The sequence below is a fragment of the Parus major genome, chromosome 27, assembly GCF_001522545.3.
Source record: "Parus major isolate Abel chromosome 27, Parus_major1.1, whole genome shotgun sequence".
Lineage (NCBI taxonomy): Eukaryota > Metazoa > Chordata > Aves > Passeriformes > Paridae > Parus > Parus major.
Window position 1 is genome coordinate 948,180 of NC_031796.1, and position 13,205 is coordinate 961,384.

At 57.9% G+C, this 13,205-nt stretch overlaps 3 protein-coding genes across 8 annotated transcripts in view; 2 read left to right on the top strand and 1 right to left on the bottom strand.

Moving 5' to 3' along the window:
* The window catches only part of GRB7 (growth factor receptor bound protein 7), an 8,068-nt gene extending 6,114 nt beyond the window's left edge, over positions 1-1,954 (top strand). Inside the window, exons 11-16 of the mRNA XM_015650998.3 lie at positions 56-136; positions 206-322; positions 401-461; positions 546-633; positions 965-1,058; positions 1,132-1,954. Of these exons, the coding sequence (XP_015506484.2) occupies positions 56-136; positions 206-322; positions 401-461; positions 546-633; positions 965-1,058; positions 1,132-1,278 (588 nt within the window). The 3' untranslated portion in view covers positions 1,279-1,954. The remainder of the gene's footprint in view (positions 1-55; positions 137-205; positions 323-400; positions 462-545; positions 634-964; positions 1,059-1,131) is intronic.
* Positions 1,955-2,011: 57 nt separating this feature from the next.
* On the top strand, positions 2,012-5,042 carry RDH8 (retinol dehydrogenase 8). Its single transcript, XM_033520038.1, has 5 exons — positions 2,012-2,587; positions 3,079-3,258; positions 3,330-3,423; positions 3,509-3,692; positions 4,310-5,042. The coding sequence occupies exons 1-5, from the start codon at positions 2,257-2,259 to the stop codon at positions 4,547-4,549; spliced, it is 1,029 nt and encodes a 342-aa protein (XP_033375929.1). The 5' UTR covers positions 2,012-2,256; the 3' UTR covers positions 4,550-5,042.
* Positions 5,043-8,264: 3,222 nt separating this feature from the next.
* Positions 8,265-13,205, bottom strand: part of IKZF3 (IKAROS family zinc finger 3) — a 37,747-nt gene continuing 32,806 nt past the window's right edge. For all 6 annotated transcript variants that reach the window (XM_015651393.1, XM_015651398.1, XM_015651397.1 and 3 more), the window contains one exon: positions 8,265-10,765. In XM_015651393.1, the coding sequence (XP_015506879.1) occupies positions 10,062-10,765 (704 nt within the window). In that variant the 3' untranslated portion in view covers positions 8,265-10,061. The remainder of the gene's footprint in view (positions 10,766-13,205) is intronic.

A 13,205-nucleotide genomic window follows, 5' to 3' on the forward strand; every position in this document is an offset into this window, starting at 1 on the left:
GGGTGCTCCCCCACCCCACAGCAGGGCCCCCCAGCTGACAGGGCTGTTCTCCCAGTACGGGATGCAGCTCTACCGCAATTACCAGCAAGCTCAGGCACGACTGAGCCAGCCCCCCTGGATCGGCCCCACGCCCCTGGTGAGTGTCCCCTGCCCCTGCAGCCCCTGGCCCGTGGGGGACCCTCCGGTGACCCCCCTGTCCCCACAGCGAAGCGTCTCGGACAATGCGCTGGTGGCCATGGACTTCTCAGGGTGCACGGGCCGGGTGATCGAGAACCCCAATGAGGTTCTGACCGCAGCCCTGGAGGAGGCACAGGCCTGGAGGGTGAGTTGGGGTGCTGGGGAGTGAGGGGGTGTCCCCCTGAGCCCACCCTAACGTCCCCTCCTTTCTTTGTGTGCCCAGAAGAAGACGACACACCGCTACAGCCTGCCCGCGGCCTGCCACAGCTCCCCGCTCAGTGCCGGTGAGATGGGGGGGTCAGTGCCCAGCGGGGATCCCTGGCCCGGGCAGGGGGTCCCCCCCAAGCCTGACACCCCTCTCCCCACAGCCATCCACCGCACCCAGCCCTGGTTCCACGGGCGCATCTCCCGGGAGGACACCCAGCAGCTCATCGGCCGTCAGGGCTTGGTGGACGGGTACGGGACCCTGGGGTGGGGGGTTTGGGGGTCCCCGGGGCTCCTGGGGGGGACATGGAACTCCAGGGAGGTACAGGAGCCCAAGGGTGACAGGGTCTTGCAGCTCCTGGGGGGATACAGGATATGTGTGGGGGTGAGTGATCCCAGGGGGTTGTGACTCCCGGGATTTTGCAGGGTTTGGGGGGCACAGGCTCCTGGGGGGACACAGACTGCCAGGGGGCACCAGGCTACTCCCAGCTCTTCACAGGGGGGTTTGTGGCACCCTGTGGGTGACACTGGGAGGGCAGAGGGGACCTGGGGCCAGCAGTGACACCCCTGGGGCGTCCCACAGGGTCTTCCTGGTGCGGGAGAGCCAGCGGAACCCCAAGGGCTTCGTGCTGTCCCTGTGCCACCTGCAGCGCATCAAACACTACCTCATCCTGCCGGTGAGTGCCGGCGCGGGGCTGGGGGAGCCGGGGGGGCTGGGGAGAGGGGTCCTGACCCACAGCTCCCCCGCAGAGCGAGGAGGAGGGTCGGCTCTACTTCACCATGGATGACGGGCAGACGCGCTTCGCTGACCTCATCCAGCTCGTGGAGTTCCACCAGATCAACCGCGGCATCCTGCCCTGCAAGCTGCGGCACTACTGCACCTGCGTGGCCCTCTGAGGGCACCATGGCAGGGTCTGGCACAGCCTGGCACCACCGGCATGGCAGGGTTTGGCTCAGTCTGGCACTGCCGGCGTGGCTCGGAGCAGTCTGGCACTGCTGGTGCTCTTTGGCTCGGTCTCACCACCGGCACGGAATGGCTCGGCACAGCCTGGCACCACTGGGATGGTTTGGTGCAGCCTGGCCCTGCTGATAGGGCACGGCTTGGCACAGCCCAGCACCACCAGCGCAGTTTGGCACAGCTGGGCACCACCAACGTGGCACAACCCAGCACAGCCCGGCGCTGCCAGCACAGCTTGACACAGCCTGGCACCAGTGGGATGGTTTGGCACAGCCCAGCACCACCAGCGTGGCACAATTTGGCACAGTCTGGCATAGCTGGGTGGTTTGGCACAGCCTGGCACTGCCAGTATGGCACAGCTTGGCACAGCCCACCGCCAGGACCCCCACACTCAAGCACTTTCTCCCCTCTGCCCTGCAGCACCAGCCCCGAGTGTCCCTGCGGGGGCCTGGCACTCCCTGCCCCCACACCAGGGGGGTTTTGGGGTCCCCAGGAGCGGGATCCCGGGGTGTGGGGGTGAGGGGGGCACCCATCACCGTGTCCCCTGCGTCCCCACGAGGCCAGTTGAACTGGGACATGTTTTATACCAGTGATAATAAAGGTTATTTTTGCAGAGCTCCTGCCTTGTTCCTTCCCATTCCCAGAGCCCCCCAGTGCTGGTGGCAGCACTGCTGGCAGTGTCCCCATGTCCCGCAGTGTCCCCACGCCTGGCAGTGTCCCGCTGTGTCCCCGCAGTGCCCGGGTCCCACACAAAGGCCCCTCTGTGCTCCCCGGGCACCACGTGCGGCTCAGCCACGCGGCCGCCGCAAATCCCCGGGCGGGGGGATTATCCAGGAGGGATTAAGGGCTCGGATTTGGGGGGGCTGGGGCGGCTGCTATAAAGGCGGGGGGCTGGGGCGCGGGGGGGAGGCCGTGCCATGGCTCCCAAGACGGTGCTGATCACCGGCTGCTCCTCCGGCATCGGGCTGGCGCTGGCCGTGCGGCTGGCCCGGGACAAGCAGCGCCGCTTCCGAGGTGAGCGGGGTGGAGGGACCCCCCCAGCCCCCGGGGAGAACCCGCGGGGGCTGAGCCGCCTGTGCCCCCCAGTCATCGCCACCATGAGGAACGTGGGCAGGAGCGGGGCGCTGGCGGCGGCGGCGGGGCCGGCGCTGGGCCGGACGCTGGAGATCAAACAGCTGGACGTGTGTGATGAGGGCTCCATCCGAGCCTGCCTCGACAGCATCCCCGGGAGGCACGTCGATATCCTGGGTGAGCCCCGGGATTTCTCTCCCACCCCGGTGCGGGGACCCTCCGTGATGGGGACCCTGTACTGGGGGCTGTCCAGCCAAGCTTGTCCCGTGCTGGGATCATTTGTGCTCCCAGCGCTGGGACTCTCCCAGCCAGAGACACCTCATGAGCCTGACCCCGTGTATGGGGACTGTCCATGCCAGGGACCCCCTGCACCAGGGACCCTCTGTGCTGGGACAGTCCCATACCAGGGACCCTTCAAACTCAGGACATCCCATTGTGGGGACCCTCCAAACACTGTCTCCCCCCCGTGCCAGGGGCTCCTCACTCACAAGGGACCCCCTGACCCCACACACCAATGACCCTCTCTGCCAGGGACACCCTGCACCAGGGACCCTCCACACCCAGGACATCCCCTGCTGGGGACACCCCGAGAACCAGGGACACCCCATGCCCAGGGTGTGGGATCCCCCAGCCCAGGGCACACCCCACTGATGCCCCCCTGCCCACAGTCAGCAATGCCGGGGTGGGCATGGCGGGACCCCTGGAGTGCCAGAGCCTGGCAGCCATGCAGAGCCTCATGGACACCAACTTCTTCGGCCTCGTCCGCCTGGTCAAGGAGGTGCTGCCCGACATGAAGAGACGCCGCGGCGGCCACATCGTCGTCATCAGCAGCATCATGGGCCTGCAGGGTAGGGGAAAATGGGGTGCCCTGGGGGGACCAGCCCTCACCCAGCCCTGACCAGGACTCCCAACCATTCAGGCATCGTCTTCAATGACATCTACTCGGCCTCCAAGTTCGCGGTGGAGGGGTTCTGCGAGAGCCTGGTGGTGCAGGCGCTGCGCTTCAACGTGGCGTGAGTGCGGGGACAGGCGGCCGCGCAGCCCCTGGGGCTGGGGGGTCTGGGGGTGCCCAGTGCCCAGTGCCCCATCCCTGGGCAGGATCAGCCTGGTGGAGCCGGGGCCGGTGATGACGGAATTCGAGACCAAGTTGTACGAGGAAGCCGAACGCGCCGACTACTCAAGGACCGACCCCGAGACGGCCAAAATTTTCACCGAGCTCTACCTGAGGAACTCCAGAGATGTGTTCACCAGCCTGGGCCAGACCCCCGAGGATATTGCAGAGGTGAGAGGCGGGCAGGGGGCTCCAGTGGGCTGGGGGCGCCTGGGCAATTGGACAATTAGCCAATTAAACCTAGCAAGGAGCAGCGATGCCCAGCCAGCAGTGGGACAGCTCGCACCCAGACAGCTCCATCCTAATGGGGCTGAGCATGGCTGGGAATGGGAATGGGAATGGTGATGGGATGAGAATGTGGAGGGGATGGGAATAAGATGGGAAGGAACTGAGGATGGAGATGGGAGAGAAATGGAATGGGAATGGGAAGGGATGGAGATAGGGATAGGATGGGATGGGGATGGGGATGGGGTGGGATAGGCTAAGGAGGGGTAGAATGGGAAGGAGTTGGGGATGGGATAGGAATGGTGATGGGGTGAGGCGGGACGGATTAGAGATGGGGACAGGATGGGAAGGGCTTGGGATGGGACAGGAAGTGAATGAGGAGTTGGGATGGGAATGGGGATAGGAGGGGAATGGGAAGGGAGGAGATGGGAATGCCATTGAGGATGGAGATGCAGATGGGGATGGGATGCAGACAGGGTTGAAAAGGGGTAGGGGTGGGAATGGTGGAGGGCTGGGGCTGGGCTGTGGGGACAGGAAGGGGACAGTCCCATGCCCACGTGCAGCACACCCTGCGGGTGATCGAGGCGGCGCGGCCGCCGTTCCGGCACCAGACCAACGTGGCGTACACGCCGATGGCCGCGCTCAAACACGCCGACCCCAGCGGCGCCCTCATCACCGACGCCTTCTACAAGCTGGTGTTCAAGTACGACGCCGTGCTGCGGTTCGGCCTCCGCGCCATCCGCCTGCTCCGGTGGAAGGCACAGAAGGTCAAAGCGGGTGCGCGGCTCCTGGGCTTCAAATAAGCCCTTGTGGCCCCTGGGCACTGCCCAGCCCATCCCGGGGCGGGGGAGAGGGGCCGGGACCCGTGCGGGGTTTCGCTTCCCGTTGCCGGCTCGGAATAGCTCCCGCCGCCGCCGCATTAAAATGGGGAGGGTATTTATAACCAGCGCCGGGTGAGCAACGCAGAGCAGCTTCCTCCGGGAGTGCAGCGGCCGTGACGGGGCTGGGAAGGGCTGGCAGCTGTCCCCTGCCTGCCTCCTGCTCCCCTGGGGCACCTGTACCTCCGACCCGGGGGCGTGTGACACCCCGGGGACCTCACCCCCCGTCACCTCCTGGTGCTGCATCCTCCTTCCTCCAGGCACTGCTGTGGGGTCGGGAATGTCCCGTGGTGGAGGATGCTGTGTCACCCCTGTCTGGCACCGAGCCCTGGGGCACTGGGGCTGCACAGGGGGTGCGGGAGGTGTGGGGAGGGCAGAGAGCAGAGTGTGAGGGGTGTGCGGTGTGCTCAGAGGGGCACAGGGCTGCAAAGGGGGTGCAGGGGCCAGTGCAGAGGAGGGCTGGGATGTATGGCAAGGGCTGGGTGCGTGCAGGGGAGCCCAGCAGCACACGCTGCCCCGGGGGTCCCCTCCAGCTCCCGCTGGGTGACGGCGGGGTGGGTTCACCCTGGGCGCTTGGCGTGACAGCACCGGGAGGTGAGCGCGGGGGGAAACCGCAGGAGGCTCGGCCTGAAGCAGCCCCGCTGCTCAGAAACCTTCCTGGCTCCCCCCGCACTCCCCGGCGCAGTCCCCCGAGCCCTGGAGGGACCCCCAGCCCCACGTGAAAGGGCTGGATGGAAGCGGCTGCAGCTCCGTGTGCCTCGCACGTGGCTTCTCCGAGCCCCCCCCGCTCCAGGGACCCTGGGGACAGGATGGAGGTGGGGAAGGAAATATTTTTGCATTATCCCCCCTTCTCGCACGAGTTAATGGCAAAGCGGCGGTGGGACCGTGGCTCCGGGGTGATGGCAGCACCTGTGGGACGTGCAGGGGTGACATCAAAGCGGTGACAGTGTCGCTGCCTCCCCCCACTGCGGTTTCTGCAGATTTGACTAACTTTCTCCGTTTGGGGGGCAGGATGGGGGGGAGGCGTGACTCTGCCCGGCCCCGGGGAGCAACGAGGGGGCCCCCGGCACAAAGCCACAGCTGTGGGAAACGGGGCTGAAGGAGGACAGGAGCCCTCTCGTACCCCCCCAGCCCCGCGGTGCCCTCCAGTGCCCAGGGGAGCAGCAATGGGGCTGGTACTGGGGGAACTGGGGGGAGCGGGATGAGCCGCAGCGCTCAGTGCGGGTGGGGGGCAGTGGGGTCTGGGGGGAGCAGTGACAGCCCCAGCCCCGCTCCCAGCTCCTGCCGTCCGGGGCAGAGAGAGGAGGGAACAGGGAGCTGCTGTGTGGGTGAGGGGATCCCCAAGCGGTGGGGAGCACCTGGGTTATGTTTGAGGCTGAGGAGCATCACCTCCCACCTGGAGCATCCTCCGCGGCCATGGAGCACCACTTCGAGCCCAGGACTTTCACCCCCAGCCCACCCAGCGGGTGCCGGGGTGGAGGCGTTGCCGCAGGGGCCGGGCTGGAAGTAGATTCTTCTAAAAACAATCATCTGCTGGGACTTTCCTGTCGCCGGCGTGTTACAATTGCCAGCCGCTCCCCGTGTCCTCGATCCCCCGAGGATTTCGCTGCCAGGTGCCGACTCGCTGCCATGCAAATGTGGCGCCAGATATAACCGGGCTGGAGGGGCTGGAGGGGCCGGTTCGGCGGCTCCCCGGGGGCTTCACTTCCCTCCCGGCGCAGTGAGGGGGGCACCAGGCGTGACACAAGCCTGCTGTCCCCGTGGTGGTGCCCCGGTGACAGCCACGGCTCGTGCGGCACCCGAGTGTCCCGGTGGGAGCCCCGGGGCTGCAGAGCTCCCTGTGGCGGTGCCAGAGCTGGGGGCACTTCCCATGCCCCTTCCCTCTCTCGCTCAGCACAGAGGTGGCTCTGCTCACCCCCTGCCCCCCGGATTTGGGAACCCACACGGAGGGTGGGAAAACGCCGCCGGGTCCCGCCGGGCCGGCGCGGGGAGCGTGACTCAGTGCACGGCCGGGGAATGGGGACACGGAGGAGGTGGTGGCAGTGACTCAGTCCTCCCTGTCCCCTCCCGGCACCGTCGGGTTTTGGGTGCTGGACGGCTCCCCGCGGGAGCAGGAGCCGGCCGGGATGCTCCAGGGATGCAGACCAGCACCCGGAAGAGTTTTATGGGATTTTTTGTGCGTTAAGAAGCGTGTTTCAACACGACGACAGGAGAAACGAGTTCCTCTGTGCTCTATCACGATTACAGCTATCAGCAGATAAGGATCTCTCTGTCACAACACCAACTGAAGGTTTCTGTAAGCCTTTAAAGGAGTTTGTCTCCGGGCAGGAGAAGGCTGAGGGGTTTTGGATCAAACCAATTCTTATTAAAGGACAAACCAGGATGGGAAGACTCCGTGGGACTCGCTGTTCCCAGCCCTGAGCCCCCTGTGTCTCACCCAACCCTCGGAGTGTCCCGGCAGCAGAAAAGACCCCTCAGTGCTTGTGTCGCACCCGGGCTGGGAAGGAAGTGAAGGGAAAAGAAAAAAAGGATCCTCTGACTTTCTTCTCGGTTTTTTTCGTTTCTGTTTCTCAAGCGTGTCCAGCTCTTGCGGCAGAAGGTGTCGGGGGGAATGAAACAAGCGCGAAGAACGTCAGCCTGGTAAAGCAGGTGCTAAAAGGGCCGGGGGGCTGGTGTGAGCCTCCACCCTCTGCCGCAGGGATGTTTCCATCTGGCTGACACAGCCCCGACACCCCCAGGAACCACGAGCCCACCCCACAGCTCTCGGGTTAAATCGATCCTCTTTTAACCAAAACTGTGTCTAACACCATTTTCCAGCAGTCAGAGGAGCAGACGATGTTATTTTACACCTCTGACGGTATCAGTTACTCCACTGAGTAACTGGTTGTGCTGAGCACAGCCTCCACCGTGGCTCAGCACCCCATGGGGACACAGCACAGCCACAGGTGTGCTGCTCACAGCTTCCATCACACCCGTGGCATTTACAGCTCCCAGAGGTGACAGCACCAGCAGCTCCAGCCCCAGCACTCGCTCCCACTCCTCAGCCAGCTCTGCTGGGCACTTCCAGCTCTGTTTTCATGGCTGACAGAGTGGACATTTATTTACTGACATTTTAAAAACTTTAATAAATCTTTAAGCACCAGAAGCTCATTTTGTGGTGCCAAAAGCTCCTTTCCTGAGCCTACCCTGCCCACTCTTGGGGTGTAATTCATCAGTAAATGAAGAACTAAGTGAGACGGACACACCAAAGCACTGGAGAATGCTCCAAACCTGTTCCAGACAAAAATAACCAAGCCAGGAGCAGAATAAATCAGGCTCCCAACCAGTACCAGTGGTTTTCCTATCTGTTTTCCCAGACGAGGTGGTTTCCAGAGCTCTTCCAAGCTCAGAGACCTGCCCTGGACCAACACAGCCCCTCAACATCCAGACACTGCTCAGTGGGATTCCCACCTCCCAAGCCAGTGGCAGCTCTGTGGGACAGGGGTGAATGATGGGGTATAAAGGGACAATTAAAGTGTATTCTTAGATGAATCCATTACCCCATCCACTTATGGAAATTAAGATGTTTAGGTGGCTCCAGGAGACATCTCTCTGTGGATCCCTTTAAGAACCTGCCTTTGCCTGCCCTCAAGTCAGGACATCGTCATTATTTAAATATTTTATTCATTTATTGACAATTCTTTGGTCTTGAAAACTAAGCCATTGAAAAGCAAGCTTGTCACAAAATGAGAAATTGATAAAGACAACCACAATGTCCTAAAAATGTCGGACTTAAAAACGTCAGGGCAGCAGCGGAACCTTCTTTTTGTCCTCTGGGAATTCTCTCGCTCCCTTCCCCTCCCTTTCCCTCTGTTTTGTGGACCCCAAAGTTTGGCCTTTGGGGCTGATCCCTGATGGAACTGCAGCCTCCCTCACAGGAGGAGCATTGGTCACATTGTGTTCATTGGGGGAGAGCAAACATACACCTTTCTCATGGTGGGGCTCTGGGAAACATCCTAATCCTGCTTTACAGCTCCACACATAACAGTAAAAGAATTCTCCTCAGCCCCAGGGATAGCAGGATCCTGGATTAGAGCTTCCACAGCACTCTGGATACTCAGGCACGCTGCAGGCTGATTTATCCCTCTCCAGACCCACTCTTAGTGGGAAAAATGAACATAAATTTCTTATTTTGTACCTTAAAATTCATGGAGGAAATAACTGAGCCAAAAGAATTCAGAGGGAGGGATGAATTTCAGTATTTCTTGTCCCTCAGCCCTCCAGCCTTCCCTCAGGGAAGTGATTGGATCACCAAGGATAACACGAAAGCAACACAGCTCTCAAACCACACAAGGGATGCAGAAAGTCCATCAGAACACTCCTAACTACGGGATGCAAAAATACTTTGCAAAGACTAAACCTTCACTCAGCAAAGCCGTTACCAAACCCCTCTCCAGCACAGGGACACCGACACAGCTGCGGGGCCGTGGGGAGATTCAAAGAACTGTTGTAAAAACCAGCTTCAAAGGGATGGCACCTGCTCAGGGTGTGGAGCAGCACCTCCCAAGGGCTGCCCCGCTGCAGGTGTGGCTCTCACACACCTGCCTGAGGTCTCACCTGCCCACAGCCAGCCAGGGCCACCCTATGGGGACATGGATGGCATGGCCACATGTCCTGCTGTGGGAACAAGGCAGAGAGGCACAACACACAGCACAGCTTCATCCTCCTTCTTGGCACCCATCAGAAAGGAGGAGTTTCCAGCAATGAAAATTGGGATTTCCCCCAGGCCACATGGATGAGCCAACCAGTGACCTCACTGGGTATCCCAAAAATATGTACTGTTAAAAAAATCCAAACCCCAAATAAGTCTCATTTCTTATTTTTCTCTTACAGAGTAACTTTAAAGAATGTCAGCAGTGGGGTAAGAAAAATGAAAGTGTGCCACACTCTTGTTGGGGCTTAGGGGAAAAGCTTTAAGGAGGAATTAATAATCCCTCCCTTTTCCTGCCCTTGTTTTCCTTGTTTTGGTGATGAGCCACTGGGATTATAACTAGGAAAAGCTCCTCCAACACAGCTCTGACTAGACACCTGAATGAGCAGGGGAATTGGCATGAAAACCTTTTGTGCTGACTTAAAGCAAACTCTATAAAAACAAACACAAGTTAAAAATTGAAAACATCGTAAATGGCTCTGAAGTTTCACAAAAATAAAGTTCATATCAAAACCAGTCTCTGCTCCTGGTGCTTCCCACAGTCCCACTCACCACAGCAGCCAGGCAGAGATGCTACAGAACACTGAATTATTGGGAAAGACAAATTTAAAAAGGTGTCACCACCTTGTGACACACTTAAAACTGGCCTAGAAAAATACTCAAGAAATTTCATTATACTAATTAAAAACCCAACCAACCAACCCTCCGATGGGAAACGCAGCCTTTGACCTTGGAGAACCGGTCCTTTCACTTGAGCACGACTCTGTGCTCTCCCCGAGCTATGTGTGAGGAGAACTCGTAGCGGTCGTGGCTCCGGTAGCCGCAGACGTTGCACTCGAAGGGGTCACGGAAGCCGTGGCAGCCCATGTGGATGGTGAACATCACGTAATCCAGGAAGAGCACGCGGCAGTGGTCGCAGCGGTACACCCCGATGGCCTCCCCTTCCTTGTTGATGACCTTGAAGGCGTCGCGCGGGCAGATGGCGGGCGGCTTGATGATGTCGTACGGCCTCGAGAAATCCTTCAGGGCTTGGAGGCCGTTGCGGGTCGGAGCCGCGATCACCTGGCTCTGGTGGAAGGTGGGATTGGGCCTCTCCTCGTGGTTGCTGTCAGTGTCTGTGGAGTCGTGGCCGCTGTTGTTTGGGGAAAGGCCCCTGTCGGATGACAGGCTCTTGTCCCTGAGGAGGCCGTGGCTCTTCTCGCTCTCCGGCGCGGCGCCGTTGGGGACGTCGGCGCGGGGCAGCGGCAGCGGGTACAGGCTGCTGATGACCGGCACCATCTCGGCCGTGGGGGCCGGCGAGGTCTGCACCAGCGGGCGCAGGGCCTCGGCCCCGAGGTAGGTGATGGCGTTGTTGATGGCCTGGTCCATCATGCGCCCGTGCATCATCTCACTCTCCTTTTCATACAGGAAACTGGAGTTATAATTGACATCGAAGCTGGGCCGTTTCTCACCTGCAAGAGACGAGAGGTGATAATTACCTGGGTGGGTAAAGAACTGTTTGAACCCCGTGAAGACTTTTCTAAAGGGCAGAAATCCCTGGGAATGGGGCATGATATGTTCTCTGCTGAAAGAGGCTGTTCGTAGACACAGCTAGCATTTGGGTGTTGTTTTTTGGTTTTTTCATATTTTTTAAACCTCAGGCTTAGAAGCAAACCAGTCTAATAGAGAAGGTGGTGAGGCCATTTTCTGAGAGATTCACCTTTGAAAAGTCCTTGGACACTGAAGTCAGTTTTCCCCACTGTCCTTTGAGAGCTACAGCTTCCTCTGCACCACACCTGAACCTCTACACAGGAATTCAGGTAATCCAATACTGGCAGATATAAATATAGATATAAACCCTCCACAGTTAGAGTCACTTGATACTGGGTTAATGAAAAGAAAAATGTTTTCCTCTGGGTGTGCTGGGGTTTGGAAAACTCTGAACTGGGCAGAAGTGGAGGAGAGTGAAATTCTGAAATTCTGCTTACACCTCTCTGGGCAGCACAGTGCAACTCCAGTTCTCTGTGCCAGCTGCAAGGAGGAAATAAACTGCACCCCAAAAGCACTAAAAACATTTTGGAGGTGAATGTCTAGAAATAAGTAACTGAATTCTGTGGTTACTAAAACCATCAATTTGTTCATAGCTTAAGAAAAATACAAAAAAAAGAGCAGATGAAAGGTTTCACGTGCAAGTGACTCGCAAACATTAGATCCACGAATCTCTGAGTTACGGTAACTCGACTGGTGCAGATGTTTATCAGTCACCTGTCAACACCGTGACTCAATGTGTATGAAACTCGTGGGGTTTCACTGCAAAGGCAGAAAACCAGGAGCTCACGTTTCTCCTCTAAAACACTCCAAGAGGTTAAAGAACCACAAGAGTGTAACTGCTTCCAGCCCACAGCACCACTCGTCGTCCAGCTTCGCATGGAAGGAAACAAAATGCCGCAGTACTTTTGGGTGACTCATAAAACCAGCTTTGGGCAAGTGAAAGATGTGAATAAATTGGAAATTTAAAAAGAAAATTAAAATCCCAAAACAACAGAAAATAGACAAGACTCCCTAAAAATGTTGGTGTTAAGATTCACTGTTGTAAAGTAAGATAAAAAACCTCGATGTATGATCATAGGATTGAGGAATATCCTGAGTTGGAAGGGACCCACCAGGATCATTGGGGCCAAGTCCTGAATGATCACTGAGGTTCTCACAGTGCTCTGTGATTCCACTGTGCTGGTGGATTTTAAGGCCCCCCAGGAAAAGGCTCTGAAGAGGGGCCTGGTGCAGAGGTGAAGAGCCAAGTGCAGGGGCTGATGGTCCCTGCCCTTGTGTGGGACTTTCACTGGTGCACACGAGGCAGCTACTGGGGTTGGAAATGTGAAAAATAAAGTGGGTGAGACTCCTGGTGCTTGTCTGAATCTCTGCAGAGCCCTCCAATTAGAATAAAGGGGTTTTTCTTCCAATCAATGGACTTCATTCAGAGAAACGAGCCAAACAAAGATGCCTTGTTAGTGTATATCCCTGTCCCTGCTTCCTGACTAAATGAGATATCAGCACTCATTCCCAGATTTCCCAAGGAATCCCCATGCTGGCCTGGCAGATCCGAGCTCTGACAGGGGCAGGTCAGAAAGGCACAGGAGTCAGATCAAGGTCGGACAGCCTGCTCCTGAAAACATCCTTCCCAGGGATACAGAGGACTGAGGGGGAGGATGTAATTATTAAATTACAATTTCACGTGTAATTTAACAAGAAAAATCACAGAAGTCCTAGAAAAACAAGTTTCAAAATTCGGTTATTTTGTGCTTTTAGGTGATCTGTGATGGGTTCTCCAGCTTCTCCACACAGTCACCTGTATGTGCAGTGCCAGTTCATGCCATCCAGAACTAGCACAAATCCCAGAGGATCTGGGCCACACAGGAACTCAGTGGCTCACAAAGGAAACCCCAAACCTGCTCATTCTTCACGTTAGGTTCATGTTGAGGGGGTGCATCCTGCTGCAGGCGTGTTTAATAAAATACATAAAGGTCAAACTGGTGGTGATTGCACAATGAGAGAGCTGAAAAAAAGCTAAAATAGAGGAAGCTAAAGGATTACAAACCCATTTGCATTAGTATTGCTTTTTGAACCACAGCAAGAAGTGTAAGGGCTGAGCCCCACAGGCCCAGTTTCAATCCTGAGCACCAAAGGCACGCAGATAGAACGTATTGTGAACACTCAGATGTGTGGCTGTGCAGTGACGTGACTTTTAGAAAGCCACACTGATGTAAAATAAATAAATGAGACCAGTTTTCATAGATGAAAGCCCAGTGCTACCCACCAAACCCACTAAGAGCTCCATTACCTTCAAAAACTGAGTTTTTGAACACAAAATCCAATCTGTGTGGATCCAGCTGCTCACCTTTACCTGGATGGATC